General features: G+C 41.1%; 1 protein-coding gene across 10 annotated transcripts in view; it reads left to right on the top strand.

Moving 5' to 3' along the window:
* FNBP1 (formin binding protein 1) overlaps positions 1-16,376 on the top strand; it is a 125,476-nt gene that overhangs the window by 50,558 nt on the left and 58,542 nt on the right. For all 10 annotated transcript variants that reach the window (XM_008578869.1, XM_008578878.1, XM_008578877.1 and 7 more), the window contains exons 3-5: positions 1,453-1,509; positions 2,440-2,587; positions 16,114-16,176. In XM_008578869.1, coding sequence (XP_008577091.1) covers positions 1,453-1,509; positions 2,440-2,587; positions 16,114-16,176 — 268 coding nt within the window. The remainder of the gene's footprint in view (positions 1-1,452; positions 1,510-2,439; positions 2,588-16,113; positions 16,177-16,376) is intronic.

Below are 16,376 nucleotides of genomic sequence, written 5' to 3'. Positions count from 1 at the left end.
CCTCGGCGTTGCTCCCGCGCCTCGCTCAGCCAGTGAGCGGGAGCCGGTCTGTATGTGGGATCCGAACCCTCGGACGGGAGCGCCGCCGCGCTTCCCAAGCGGCGTACTATCCAGTGCGCCACCGGGCCGGCCCCCCCATCTTCATTTTTTGAATGATCACAACAGTTGATATCCCAGTGAATGGTATATATTCCCTCAGAATTTCAAAACTAGAAGGGACAATAGAGGTCGTGTTGTCCATCCCCCTCCGACTTTCGGATGAGGACCTGGAGGCGCTGACTTGCTCGTGGCACAAGGGCTCTTGATTCCCAGAGCAGTGTCCTTTTTACCAAAGCCCATTGCTTCCCACATCATCTGGTACATTTATTAGAGATGAAGCCACATTTCGCTTTGCATGTAAAAGGTACCATGATCAAAATCGTAAATTTGTTATCACATATTTTCCTAGGCAAATCTGTAGATGTTGGGGCAATGAAAAAAGTAAACATAAAATGTGAAATAGTAAAGGTACCTGCTGTAAAAGAGGAACAGCAATAGGAATAAACAAGGAAGTGAATACCAAGGTGATGACAAGTGAGGGGTCCCGCCATGGATGGTTAGTCAGCATCCTGTGGTCACTTCTCAAACCACAGAAGCCTGAAGTCAGGACCCACAAGAAATCAGCCAGCAGGATTGGTGTTAGAGAGTTTTCTTTTTTCATGATTACCTCGTAGTTTCTGTGTGTATTTAAGTGTGCTGGATGGCGACAAAAGTATTTGGATTCTTAACCTGGAGATGGGATTAGGAAGGGACACTAGGGTGATTTTGGCTAATCCGAGTGTGTTCAGTGCACACCTGCTAGGCAGGTTAAAAGTTTTCCTAGTTAAATGTCTTAGCATGGATACCCCCCAAATATTGCCTCTATTTCCTTCAAGAAGAGTTATTCACAGGTGGTTTTTTATCAGCTCTTTGGTGGGGCAGCCACACAGTCTTAGACTCATGCCCTTGACACTTTGATTTTTAGTTTAAACATTTGGACACAGTTTTCTTTGGATTTGGAGCAATAATGCCTGTCTAAGGTTAACCATGAGGGAACGGTGGCCTGATGAGAAAAACTGCCCTCACCTCAGTGCTGCAAATGAAAGCCACTGTGTATTTACACGTGGTCTGTACTCTCCAGTTAAACAAAGTCAGGTTCTAACATCCAGTTAAGTGACCAGCAAGCAACCATTTCTGTTCTTATTTGATGTGCCTTTGAAGTAAAAGCTAAAAAGCCGTGCGAGTCTTTAATAACAGGAGCTTCATCACACATGTTGAAAAAGTGAAGGAAATAAATGGATTTCAGCTGTGGACATTTTGTGAATTTTTTTTTTCTTTTTTTAACTTGTAAACAAAAGCACTAATTTCATCTTTCATTCCTGATTTCTCAATTATCTTTCTATATAAGGTGACATGTCTGCATTTCCATTTTAGGAATCTTTCGAAGAAATACCAACCTAAAAAGAACTCGAAGGAGGAAGAAGAGTACAAGTATGTTTACCATTGATAATTGTGTTGCTGGCGATTGTGCAGGGAAAGGAGAAATGTACATCTATAACAATGAGGGGCAGTCGTCGTTCACATTTGTGTCAGTTTTTAAATTGGGGGAGACCAATAAAAATATGCTCAACTTATACTGAGTCACTAGACCTATTCCAGATTGTTTCAATTAAAGTAATTAGGAAAAGTTTAGAATATAATCCAAGCAAGTACAGGAAGGATGGATTTTGCACTGTAGAGTTTTGGTTTGACTTTGTAGTATTAGGAGTCCCTGTTATACCACTACTCATTTATCCAAGAAATATGTCCATTCCGTTCAGCAATTAAGGCGTCTTAACATGGACAGCCCAAAGTGTTTTGTCTCTAATTCAGACCTAAATATCCATTACATTAGTACATGTAGCATATGTATATATTTTGGATTATGTCTGGACTAAATATTAGCAAAGCCAAATACTGCATTACACAGGGGAGTTCAGTTTCACAAAATGAAAAGTGCTTCAGTTGTAATTAATTCCCAACCATTTTAATGAGGACACTCTATGTGTAATGAATCATCAGCTCCGATGGGAGGTCGATGAGAATTAACCTGATTTTAATTAATATTTCCTTGACATAGGGCCGGCCCGGTGGCGCACTGCTACAGTGCGCCGCTTGGGAGTGTGGTGGTGCTCCCGCCGAGGGTTCGGATCCCACATACAGACCGGTTCCCGCTCACTGGCTGAGCGAGGTGCGGGCGCAACACCGAGGGTTGCGATCCCGTTGCTGGTCCCGGTCCATTACGGGCGCGACACTGAGGGTTGCGATCCGTTGGCGGTCACGAAAAAAGACAAAAAGGAAAAAAAAAAATTTCCTTGACATAAAGCAGTGTTAGAATGGATGTGGCCCTGCTTGAAAAGTGGTGTGTGCTCTGTCCCGTAGGTACACGTCATGTAAAGCTTTCCTTTCCACCCTGAACGAAATGAACGATTACGCTGGGCAGCATGAAGTTATCTCTGAGAACATGACCTCACAGATCATCGCGGACTTAGCACGCTATGTTCAGGAACTGAAGCAGGAGAGGAAATCGGTAATAAAAATTTTATTTTATTTTTCTTCCTAAAAGATGGACCAAAGATAATGGGAATATCCCCAGAAGATGGAAAATTAAATAGAAACATATAAGATGGTGGGTCTTTTTTTTAAAGTTTTTTAAAGGTGACCAGTAAGGGAATCTTAACCCTTGACTCGGTGTTGTCAGCACCATGCTCTCCAGGTGAGCCACGGGCTGGCCCAAGATGGTGGGTCTTAAACTGACACCTTTGAGAATCACATCAAAGTTGTGGACCCTGTTCCTAGAAAGTGTTTCTAGGTCTCTACTTGAAACTTTAAGGGTCTCTCAGATACTCTGAACTCATCTGTGGACACCAGAATATGAATCTCTTTGAGGAATTTAAATATATTTGAGAATGTCAGACATAAAAAGAGTAAGCAATATAATATGGTGTATGCTGTGTAGAATAAATAGCGTTAAAATAAATGCTTGTAAGGAGGTCAAAAAACCAGAAAGACTACCTCAGCTACATCCATTCGTTCCTTGGCTCATTCACTGTCATCTAACAAAGCAGAATTTACTGTTCCTTTTGCCACCATTGTTGTCTTTTCATAGCTTTTATTGTTAACCAAAGAGAAAAATATGTACTCAAAATAAAGTGTATTCGTAGTCAAGATTTTGCCTTAAGAGATTTATCCTTAAGCCATATCATTGCACTTCGATTGCTTGTGAAGTACATAAGTTCTTATGAGTAAAAAGTACCAAAGTTGACCAGTGATGTACTTGTTTATATAAATTTGGGTCCACAATAGTTCTCTTAGTGCCCTGGAGATACATAAGCCAACAAGATAGATACGGTTCCTGCTACAATGGAGGAGACATTAAATAATGCTGACAAAAATAATTATTCAGTTGCAATTATTATAGTTGCTACAAAGTAAGAGTACAGGTGCTATGACAGAATTCCATAGGAATACCTAACATACTTATGCTCCAGGATCAGGGAAGAGCTTCCAAGGCGGCTTAGCAGTTAAGGCCTTAGCAACACTTGAGGGATGAGTAGGAGTTGTCTGGGACAAACATTCAACCAGGAGCAGCCAGTGCAAAGGCCCTGGGACAGGAGGGTGTTTGCAACTTCTGAATTTAGTTCTTTATACATATGTAGCACATGGCTTTGGAAATGTATAAAAGTTATGAAGAGATAAGTCCTTAATATCAACCCCTTGGTTTGAAACAAAACAACAACAGCAAACTGAGATGAAGAATTTTGATCTATTCACATTTAGAGCAGTGATTCTCAACCAGGGACAATTTCATCACCCACTCCAGCAATATTTGTCAGTGTCTGGAGACATTTTTGGTTGTCTGTGGGGATTGTAGCTAGGGGGTTGCTACAGGTATCTAGGGAGTAGAGGCCAGGGATGCTCTTAAACATCCTACAATGCACAGAGCAGCCTCTAAAACAAAGAATTACCTGACCCAAAATGTCCACAGTGCCAAGGTTGAGAAACCCTGCTCTGGAGCCCTAAAGTAGATGACAACCTCTGCTAGACCATTCATTAAAGAAGATATTATCTTTTATGTGATGGAAAGGAAGCAGTGAAACAGAATACTAAAGTTCAGAATGAAGTACAAGTATCTAATATAATGATAAAATAAGTAAAACAAATCTTAACACGATACTGGACTGCTCTCCTGGTTTCTGAACTTCCCTTGACCTTGCAAAAGTTTATATCATCTTTTTGTTTGTTACTTTGGTCAGTGCTTTGTGTCTCCTGATTGACCTTCCTCCACCCGTATAGTTTCATATTTTAGCCAACTCCCTAAACAAAAACTCTGTACATTTACCTTAGTAGGAAATACATGTGTAAAGTCTGTTTCTGGAGTGAATCATGAGATGTGAAACCACATCACCTGGCTTCCTGCTACTTTTCCAAATTCCTCTCCTTGCTGCTCCTCCCCCATGCCCGATGTGCTCCTGACTGAGGACCTTTGCACTGGCTTTTTCCTCCGTAGAAGGCCTTTTCCTCAGACATCTGCAGAAGCTCAATTCCTGACTTCCTTCTCAGGAATGTCACCTTCTCATTGAGGTCTTTCCTGTCCATATTATTTAACATTACAAAGTCCCTTAACCCCCCTTCCCCACTCCATTCTCACCACCTTCCCCTCCCACTGTTTTTCCATTGTACTTGCCAGCATCTAGCATTTTATGTATTCACTCTATTTGTTTTTCTTTCACTCCTCACTAGAATGTAAGCTCCATGAGGGCAGGGATTCTCTTGTCCACCTTTGTATTCCAAATACCCAGAATAGGGCCCAGCGTCGCACAAAGCAGGCTCCCAATAAATGCTGGTGGAACAAAAGAAGTAATAGAGAATTAGAAGCAGCAGTCTTAGAGTCAGCTTAGTTCTCAATTAGACTTTGTTTACTAGTTGAGGATCCTTGTATTACTTTGCTGTGTTATAATTGAGTTGTTTTATTTTATTTATTCACTGTTAATCATCTTTTTTATAGTCAGCTATATCTGTATTTTGAGTTCTGTTCCTTTTTTTATCAGAAATTATAGTAATCTATGGAGTAAATTATAGGTGGTACAGATACACATTAAATAATATCTTGCAATACATGATGCTCCTTTTATTTTAAGGAAAATTACATGTACAGATCTTTGAGTCAGATGTTCTGTTGGGAGGAGCTTCAAACACCATGCTCTTGAAGCGTTCTGTAATTAAATGAAAAATGACATTTGAGAAAATTGTGAAACCTTTTGAGATACTAGGAAGGATATCAGTAAACAAATGCATATTTATGGCATTTTAATGCCTCATGAACATTTTTCCTTTTTTCTATGTAATAGTTACCATTATTTTGTGGCTTTTGTTTGTTTTTTGAAAAATTAACTATTTTATTTTATCTTTTTCCTTCTTTTAATTTATTGAAACAACATAATTGATTCTACATACCTGTGGGGTACAGCGTTGAATATCAATACCTGTGTGCAATATGTGATGCTCAAATCAGGATAATTATTATATTCAACGTTACACAACATAACCACTTTTTGTGGCCCTTTACCAATTTCTCATTATCCCCCTCCCATTACCATTATTTTGAATGACTGCATAATGTGGCATTATATGTTAATACACTGCAATTTTAAAAACTATTCTGATAATACTGGATTATCTGCTTAGCCTCAAAGTTCATTTTTATAGACTGTAATGGCTGACATCTACTGTACTTTACGTTCAGCCTCACAACATCCCTCAGGGATGGGGCCTGTTATTTTACACACTTCAGCGGTAAGGAGCCTGGAGCACAGGAAGATGAAGTGAGCTGGTCTCGTGCCTGTCTCGCATGTTCACCTGCATGGTTTGGTTTGGTTTCCATTGAGCTGTTTTCCTTAACTTACATTCAAGGAAGTAAATCATGTGAACATCTTCAATCAGCTGTAGAAAAGGAGCCATTGAGATTTTGTCATAGTAACCAATATTTCTTCTTTAGAGCTTTTACTCTTGGCTACCCTCACTTTTCTTAGTAAGCCCTCTAATTTATGTAAGGTTGACTTTTTTTTTTGTCAGCTGGCCAGTATGGGGAACTGAACCCTTGACCTAAGTGTTACAAAGCTGTGCTCTAACCAGCTGAGCTAACCAGCCAGCCCTTAAGGATGACTTAAAACAGCGAGAGCATGTTTTAATTTCTGTTTTCTGGTGAGATGAGTTATGGGCCGATCAGCACAACAGAGCTAGAACTCCAGTCCGGGTCTTCTGATGCCAAATCCACTCACCTTTTCGCTGTGCTGTGACAAAGGGCTGACAGCGTACGTCCGGTCTTTCTTAGGAGAGGGGAGAGCGAAAATCAGTAGTGCTATGTCCACGTAGCTGGAGCTCCCTGCTAGACAGTGGGGAAAAGAGAGGAAAGGACACAGGCATTCCAGCCAGCAACCCTGCTCAGGATTCCTGGCAGCGCCCCCAGCTGTAAACTGAGGACTGATCATAACCAGCTCAGAGAGTCGTAAGGACAATTGAGAGAGGACAAATACAAACCACCTGGCGTTACGCTTAGGAGTACTAATGTATAGACACTGCATATCCATTGCTCTTCTTATGGTCGTTCTGTTTCTCAACACAAAATCTCATTTCTACCTCAGAGCTTCTTAATCAGGGTTTATTACAGAAAACAAGAGCGTGTATGGGCCTCCTTGTGACCATATGTCGAAACAGTAGTCTTCCAGTGAACTTAAAATGACCTTTCCAAAAAGGCTGAATTGGTAGATAGCATTGAAAACAAGCTGCTTTCAAAATTCCACACCTGGCTACTGTTTCTCGTGGCCGACTAGAAATATGCCTTGCTTAGGTACCATTCTTACCACCAGTGCAACACATGCGGGGCCATTTGACACAGTGGCAGAATCCTGTCTGCCCAAAGGGAAGACTTAGAATGTACAGGATCACTGCTAGACCTTGTCACTGCATGTAGAGAGAATGTCCAAGTTCAGTTGAGAACACTGGTAGTAAGTTAATTTTCATGTAGAGTTTGCTGTGTTTGGATAGGTGAATCTCTAAGTCAGCACGGTGAAAAGCAGCTCACTACACAGAAGATGATGTTTCCTTCCCTTTTTGTATGAATTTGAAAGGAAGTAGAATTAAAGTAGAGGCAGGGAATGTGATTCTCCACTTTGGGGCCATATCATGACAATGAGCCTGCTGTTTGATCTTTAAGTCTTCAAATCTCCTATTGTAAAGTAAGCTGGTACTTGCTATTTATTTTTTAGGAGGAAAGATGCTTTTTATGTAGGACATATACTATATTTTCATATCACAATGCTTTTCACTCTCAAAATATTATGAATAACCAGTGTCTTTATCCTGACACACAAATCTGTAGACTCATTTTGATGAGAACATCTTGATTTTTTTTTTTAAAGCAAATTCTTTAAAAAGAGGACCTTGCCCTCTGCAAGAGCTTAGTTTCTTTCCCGCCTGCATCAGTTCTCACTAGGAAAACATGAACACTCCTAGAATTCCAGCATGACAGGTGGGCTCCTAATTTTTTTACCTAATGGGCTTCACCTAAGGCAACTATCTGCATTTTTGGCACCTTCTCTTTAGAAATAATGGAATCAGCGGTGAGTCTTTGGAGGTGAATATAGATCAAAGTATACAGTTACAGATCCTGTACTCTGTCCTCAGTCTCTTGATCATGAACATGAGTTATCAATAAATCCGTTCCCTGCGAAAATGTCTAGGATTTATTGGCATTTGATGCTAATGCGTAGAAACAACTGGGAAATCAACAGGTCTTCATGAAGCAACATGATTAGTTTTAATGTAGGAAACTGGAAATTTTTTTTTTTTTTTTTTTTTTTTTTGTCTTTTGTTCCGTGTCCGGCAACGGATCGCAACCCTCAGTGTTGCCCCCGTACCGGACCAGGGACCGGCAACGGGATTGCAAACCTCGGTGTTGCTCCCACGCCTCGCTCAGCCAGTGAGCGGGAGCCGGTCTGTATGTGGGATCCGAACCCTCGGGCGGCAGCGCTGCCGCGCCTCCTAAGCGGCGCACTTATCCAGTGCGCCACTGGGCCGGCCCGGAAACTGGAAATTTTATGCTTGCCTGGTTTTTCTAGATTTTTACAAATTCACAGTCATTATTGTATTTATTATCATTTTAGGCTGAACACATACAAAAAGAAGTTACATTTCTTTCTTTTTACTCTCCATTTTGGGGGTGGGGGGCACAGGAGGGATAGTGCCGTGATTCATTTGCAAATTACCAAAATTTTAAAAGAATATTACTAAAACCGAATTAAAAAACAAAAACTAACAATCCCTTATAAGTCAAAATCCTCACTTTTCTTACTAAAATTGAATTAAAGAACAAAAACTAACAATCCCTTATAAATCAAAATCCTCACTTTTCCAAGTTTCCTTCCTTATATCTTTTTTTTTTTTTTTGCAGCTCATCTGTTTGGGGATCCGAACCCTTGACCTTGGTGTTATAACACTGTGTTCTAACCAACTGAGCTAACCGGCCAGCCCCCATTTTTAGATTTATATATATATCAGAGTTCTAGTTCTAGTATAGATATAATTTTATATTCTTCTTAATTCTCTATTTAATATCAGAAGCGCTTTCCATGTTTCTGCCTGAACATGTATAGTTTTAATAATTAGAATTTTAGTAGCTGAATATTATTCTAACACTATTATAATTCACTTAACTAATTCTTTATTGTTTGACCTATAGACTATTACCAGTTATTTATTTATTTATTTATTCATTCATTTAGTTAATTATATAAACAATACCACAGTGAACACTTTACTTTTATAGCTATTTGCTTTGTGTGTGGGGTGAGATTGTTTCCCCAAGCTAAATTCCCAGAAGTGAGAATATGAGGTCAAAACATATAATTAAACATACATGACTTATGGTTCTTGATAAAGCTCTGATCATTTATAAGATTAAAGGTCTTTAATAGAATTATAGATGAGATTCCCAAATGTCACTGAAATGACCAACCTGGATGTGACTTGGCTTATTTGAGATGTGAGTAATTCAGAATTTGATAACTGATATATTCCTCCCAAGTACAACTGTAAATACACTCATTAACAACTTTTGCATGTTGAATTAAGTTATTAAAGAATTTTAAAGGTTGTTTGGTTAAGCTCCAGCCTTTGAGTCTGTGTAGGGTTATCCACAATGATCACTATTAACCACATATGAGGAATTTATGGAGATTTGTAGCTCCAGGAGAACTAAGAGGTTCTCGCCAGCATTTGCAGGAACTCCAAGAAAACATCTCCCCGCAGGTGGAAAATATAGTTTATTACTCACAAAATGTTGGCCAAGAGCAGAATCACTTTTTGGCAGTAGTTATCTAAAGAGTTCTAGAGGAAACAATTATACAATACCTGCAATGACTCACTAAAATTTTTATAAACCTCAGAGTATGCCTACAGACCTTACATTACTTTAAAATTGATCACTTAAAATTTTTTCCCAAGGTTTCTGAAATGTTTGAAAATGATACTACACTAAAAGCTATAACGTTCTTTTTAAAATTAGGTATTGGATAGGTCCTATTTATGAACCTTATCAAGGCTGGGGACCATTGTCTGCAAGGCCAGGGGTCAAGCAACAGCGTGATGATGCCCCAGTGCTGTGTGATGCTGTGGCCTGTTTACCCATCCAACTTTTGATCCTACAGACTCTTTTACCATGCCCCATTCCAATCTGTACTTCCTCCAGTTCTCAATAAATGGCACCCCTTTTTAGCATAGCTGCTCTGACCAAAAACCTAGAGTGACCCAGGACTTTTCTTTTTCACCCCATCTCTTGTCTGTGATTAAGTCCTGTTGGCTCTGCCTTCTGTAAACATTCTGGATCCAAACACGTCTCACCACTTCTTCCACATCTAGCCTTCATCCAGTTCGTCCTCCCCTCTCTCCTGGAGGACTTATGGAGCCTCCTATGCATCTCTCTCCTTCCATCTCCCTCCATGCTTGCCTGTGGCCAGTGGTCTGGCTGTCCACCTCCATCTCTGAGCCTCAACCAGCTGTCCCTTAGGGAGAGTGCAAGTGCAGCAGCCCCTCCCTGCCTGTGCCGTGCAGCTTGTGCCCCATTCAGTACATTCTCGACCTCGCAGCAGTGCAGAGCAGACCACGCCACTTCCCTTCCTAAGTCTTCTGGGAGCTTTCCATCGTGCTCACACTGGCAGGTGAGGCCATCCATGGTCAAGCCCCTGCCCACTTCTCCTGCCTGTCCCTTCTCAGTCCAATGGCACTGGCATCTGGCGTCCCTTTCACACTCAGAGCATCTGCATTTGCTCTTTCCGCTGCTCAGAAGGTGTTTCCCCAGACTTTGCAAATTCACATCTATGTTTTATTCAAGTCACTACTCAAATGTCATCCCAGTCCGCCTGTCTAAAATAGCTACCTCCACCCGCACCCATCCCTCTCTTTTCCCTTACCCTATTTCTCTTACAACTGGGTCTACCAAGTTTCTCGAGGACGGGGGACTGTTCTATTCACACTTCTTTGCTGGTACTGAGAGCAGCCCTGTGCACATGTGGGCGTGCAGTTAACACGTGATGAATGAATGACTGATTTAGACTTTAAGACCTTTCAGCCCAGGGAGGGATTACTGTCCCACAAGTTTCACCCGTCCACCTGGCACACTCCTCTTGCAGATGGAGATTCTTCTTGTTTCGGTTTGAAAGTAACAGCTTTATTTCCTGGGAAGGGATCAGGTGAAAGACATGAGTCGTTCCATGCTTAATATTGATTATTTTAAGTTAATCCTTTCATCCTAAGAGTTATAGTCTACAGAGGAAGGAATTAGGCTTTTAAGGAATGTGAAGATGGGATTATTTTGAACAGATAAAAGACTACTGAAGTCCAGGTAAATTTCTGGATGTGGACTGTTCTGGCTGGCACAAGCCCTCTTAAGAGTAACAGAGAGAAAAACAAAAACAAAGAAACAAAAAAGAGTAACAGAGGAACAGCAGTGAGCCAAGGAGCAGCCCCGGAACGAGGGGAGGAAACTTGCCCCCATCTGCTGCGTGGGCTTGACCTGGGGCCATGTGTGGGGTACCTTGCCCAGTGCCAGGGTGGTCAGTGTTATGGGTGAAGTTAAGCAACTGAGCATGACACTGGTAGGTAGGCATTTTAGGAAACCTGAAACAAGTTCATTGAGGTGTTTTTACTATAAAAGAATTGGGGAAAATACTAAATAAAAGCAGTATGCATGCCCCGTCATGAATGTTTCAGGTTTCTGGTTTGGGAAGGAAGTGGAGTGTGAAATGCTCGCTTGCACAGGACTGAGGGGTCTCACCGTTGTCCCACTGGTCCATGTCAATAGCCGCACCTCACAGATTTCGCATAGTTAAATTAAAACTGAGAATCCCAAGTCAGGTTTGGAAACTGCTTGTGTTCAACTCCACTGCACTGTGGGTTTAGAGGAAATTGCAGTATTTGTCACAGACGTGTTTTCTGGACGCCTCCTTTCTTTGCCCTTTTCAAGTCTTTGTGTTCCTTTGTTTTCATCTGTGGAATCTGAGTTTTATTTAAAATTCCAGATGGTTGGCTGTTCTCAGTTGAGTGTTTATTCTTTTTCTTTTTCTTTTTTTTTTTTTTTTGAAATTGCTTTTCTCACATCAGTGCCATATTTTGCTTTTTTAACTGTTATTGTTTTATATATATAAATGGTTTCACACTCTCTATTGTATAAATGTTGTTCCTAATTGCAGAGGATGTATAGTAAACCTCAGAGTTTGTCTGTTCAGCCTGATTTCTTGCAGTGCAGTCAGGTCTTCTTTAAAGCTTTGTCTTCATTTTCTTTAGGTGAATGCCTGCTTATTTTAGGGTCTCTATGATTTTTTTTTTTTTTTTTTTAAATCTCAGCTATCCCTGGTCACAGGGAGATTTCTAAAAAGAATTTTTGAAGGATGATTTTAGCTCTGTAGACTAAAGTTCAGCTAAAAACTTGAAAGTAAATGTAATTGTCACTCCAGATACCATTAAGCATTTTTTTTTTAGTCTGTTTTATGTTTTAAAAGAAATGGAAAGCATCTAACTACAGAGAAAGTAAAGAGCATTTCTCTGGGTCTCTAGAGATGGCATTTCCTGTCTCTTTTCTGATAGGAAAAAAGAGTTGTGATGACTTCACTCCGTGGCTCCGAAAGAAGCACTTATTATCTTTGTCCCGAGAACAATCCCTCCTTTTTTTAGAGCTCGGAGGCACACTTTTTAGACACATACTTGCTCACTGTCCAGAGAAGAAATGTTCTGCTGTTGTTTGTTAATAAACAACAAATATATCTAGCAAGCTGGTTTATTTGTTTAACTTTGTAACTGTTAAAGTAGCTTTTCCCTTTAAAGGAGGGAAGAGAGAGCTGATTACAAATGACCCCTGCTATCCAGGTCACAGTATGCACAGGATGGTAAAGGGGGCTTTTGTTCCATCCCATAGTTCCCTAAGGGATCACGCAGCGCAGAAAGTTTTTTGCATGTCGAATAAATTATGGAAGGCTATGTACTGTGAAAAAAAGACTGGAAGGAAAGTCACTGTCACCTAGGTCTCTTCTTAAACTGCATGAAATGATAGGGTTGTAATTGCAGCTTCAGGTAATTGTTCAATAATGGGGGTGAGGCATGTGACTGAGTCTTCATGGAAGAAAGCTTCCCAGTAAAGTCAAGCTACACCCCATGCTTTAAAAATAAATGCATGTTTATTAAGCATTTAAATTAAGGAGTGGCTAGAGAATTTACTTAGGGGTTTTCAATCAAAATCATTCCTAGTGCTTCTAAAATATTCCTTTTTTTCCACCTTTTATAATAAAGCCGAAGCAACCTGTCCTGTGCCGTGTCTGTCATTGTCTGCATGTACTTCTGTATACATTTCCTCTCTCCACCCACATTACTGCCCTAGGCTGGAAGGGAGCTTTCGGTTTTTGCTAAAATGTTTATTTTAAGAGTTGCTGTAGAGGACAGAGCATACACCTTCAGCCCAGCTCTGAATCTGGTGCTGGGTTTTCTTTTTCTTTTTGTGGCTGTCATTGAATCTCAAAGTAAAAGTTTTGGGAATGGTAGTATCCCTTCAGCAAACTGCAGAACACTGTGGTCCTGTCTGGGAAATGGGGATAGTTCTTTCGACAGTTAGAGAAGCCACCAGACAAGGGGCTTTCAGGACCAAAAGTGCCTCACCAAAAGGGCAGTTTAACCCAGGTGGTTTGAAATGGGCCCTTTTGTCTGTCCTGGGGATTCTCCCCAGCCTGTTCTTCTGCCCCTCTCTCTGTCTCTCTGTCTCTCTTTCCCTGAGGACCTCCCGACCTCCTTCACTCCATTCTTTTTTCAAATGATTTATGCGGCTTTCAGAAAACCTGCTTGCGTTTTATAGACTTCCTCCAGGGCTCAGTTTTCCTAACCCTCCCTCAGCTCTCTTGCTTCATTCTTCCACAGCCTTGATCCTCTCTAGCTTTTTATTCCTAGCCTTAGACTCTCTCTCTTTTTTGTTTTATCCCTGTGTCCTTTATGAGAGTTGAAAAACAAAGCCCCAGGGGGCCCCCCTTGGGTTGTAAGAGAGCAAAAAATGGCTGGATGGACAGAACCGACTGCAAAGAGGTGCTTAAAAGAGTGAAACGTGACCTCAAAAGAGAGACAGAAAAACATTCCCTTATAAAGGAGCACTGTTCTTAAAAAAAAAAAAAAAAAAAAGCCACCTGATTTTCTCTCCTCCCGAGCCTTCGCCAGTAGTCAGCTGTCTCCTGTGACTCGCTAAGCCCTTGGTTTAGGGGGACATGGCTCCTGCCGTTCTTGCACGTTACCATAGCGCACTCCTACCCCCGTGCTCAATGACCTGTCAGTCAGAAAACAGACAGCACATTCAAACCGGCAATTGCAGGAAGGTCGTTTATTTATTTATTTATTTATTAACGAATATTCATGAGATACAAAGCTGATTGTCGCCCAATGTGCCCATGACGTGGGGGCCAGATTCATACTGGTGGCATACCCATTACCAGAAATTACTTTTGTACCCTTTGTCCCCTCCCAATTATCCCCCCGGGAAGGTCGTTTATTAAAAGGAGAGTTTACAACCTTGTGGATAGGGTTCAGGAGCAGCATTGAGGGACGGCCTGGACCCTGGGGCTAGTCACAGGGGGGACCTGCTGCAGCCCCTAGAACTCAAAGGGCAAGGGCGAGCCTTGCAGGAGCTTCACTGATAAGCTATACTGAGGGGGCTGCCTGACCTGAGCTGTGGCCTTTGGTCAGGGGACTCGGCCAGCCCGTATCGTGTCAGGTAGGGGAAGCTACAGGTCCTAATTCCTGCCCGCTGACAGGCCAGATCCTCCCTGTGGCAAATCTCTCCAGAACCACGTGTTCATGCAGGTCTGGGGACGCAGAGCAGGGTGGAGAATAGATCTAGGAAATTCCCAGGACGTTGACTGAGTTAGTGATGTTGCCGTGGAAGGATATGAAAGGATTTAGGGAACTGGTGATTTTAAGCCCCTGAATTAAAAAAGACACTTTTTTTCTTTTTTTAGGTACTTCTGTATGTTTCTCATTTCTTTCTTTGGAATCTTTGTCTTCCTTAGTGATCTCACCCAGTCTCCTGGCTTTAACTACCCACTTTAGTGCTCACCCTGCCCTGAACTCAGACGCATCCATACATCCAAGTACATATCAGACCCTGCATGTGGGAGTCTCATAGAAATATCAACCTTAGCATGTCTAAAACTACATGTCTGATCTTCCCTTCTCAGTCCCGCTTCTCTTGGCGTCTTCCTTTCCTTCTAATGCTCCGACCAGCAACCTCAGAGTCACCGTGGACGTCTCCCTACCTCATCTGTCATCCTTCCCTCAGAAAATCCTGGCGGTTTGACTGGTCTAATGATATCCAGAATCTGACCTCCTCTCACCACGTGTACTGCTACCATCTGGTCCACAGTCACCGTCATCTCCAGGGTTATTACAATTGTCTCCTATCTGGAATCTTCTTTTCACAACTCAGAATCAGCTGCTGGCTCCAGCTCATTCAGACAAAAAAGCGTACAAGACCCTACACAATCTCCCCCTCTCTTCTCTGACCCCTCCCCTAATATCTTCCTTTAGGCTCACACTGAGCTAGTTCCCTGGTGTCCTTGCTGGTTAACACCAGAAGTGTGCCTGCCTCAGGGCCTTTGCAGATAGGAAGGAGGTAAATTTAATATTTACATTTGAAAACATCTATGTAATGAAAACATCCATCCACACAAAACTTTTACACAAATGTTTGTAGCAGCATTATTCATAATAACCCAAACCTGGGAGCGATCCAAATGTCCCATCAACTGACAAATGGATAAATAAAACATGGTATAAGCACACCATGGTGTAATCATTTGGCAATAAAAAGGAATGAAGTACTGATGAAAGTAACAACACGGATGAACCTTGAGAACATCATACTGAGTGGACATTATGAAAACGTGCCAATCACAAACATCCTCCTACTGTGTGAGTCCATTCACATGAAACACCTAGAACAGGCAAACCCAGAGAAAAAGGAAGTAAAATGGTGGTTACCTGGGGCTTGGAGGTTGGGGAGATTGGAGGGTGCCCATTAAGAGGTACAGGGCTTCTTTGGGGTAATGAAAATGTGCTAAGATTGGTTGTAGTGGTGGTAGCATAGTTTTGTGACTCTACTAAAAGCCAGTGAATTGTACAATTTAAAACAGTGAATCATGTAGTATGTGAATTATATCTCAAAGCAGTTAAAAAGATGATGGAAGTGATTGCTATCTCAATAAAACATTCCTGTCGTTTTTACAGGTAGTATATGTATATATATATGTCTTCCTTTGAATTCAAAATTATTGTAGCTAGAGTTTTAAAGGGAATAAAGGGAACTCTGGGTTTGTTTGTTTGTTTTTCATTTCCCCTTTGTTTTTTAACTGAAATTTCTTTGGACTGCACATATTGGATGTTCCATATTTAAATGTTATTTAATTGGGTGAGTTTTTTTGTGTTCATATGAGAAAGAAGGGGTCTTAATCGCTGGTGTTTTCCCCTTTCCAGAACTTTCATGATGGACGTAAAGCACAGCAGCACATAGAAACTTGCTGGAAGCAACTCGAATCAGTAAGTGAAAAATGAACTACTGAAGAAATGTCTTTATAGATTTCCTAATTTGAATTTAAATTAAGCTTAAATTGATCAGTAAGTAAAAAACATAAAAACAAAAGCACTAAAGAAGCATCATAGATTTTTCTCATTTGAATTTAATTTAATTTGTTTCTACAACCATTATCTAGAGTAAAATGTTGAGCCAAAAGAGCTCA

Source organism: Galeopterus variegatus, unplaced genomic scaffold, assembly GCF_000696425.1.
Source record: "Galeopterus variegatus unplaced genomic scaffold, G_variegatus-3.0.2 Scaffold1777, whole genome shotgun sequence".
NCBI classification, from domain to species: domain Eukaryota; kingdom Metazoa; phylum Chordata; class Mammalia; order Dermoptera; family Cynocephalidae; genus Galeopterus; species Galeopterus variegatus.
The sequence above is the reverse complement of the archived record's forward strand: the minus strand, read 5'-3'. Positions and strand labels throughout refer to the sequence as shown.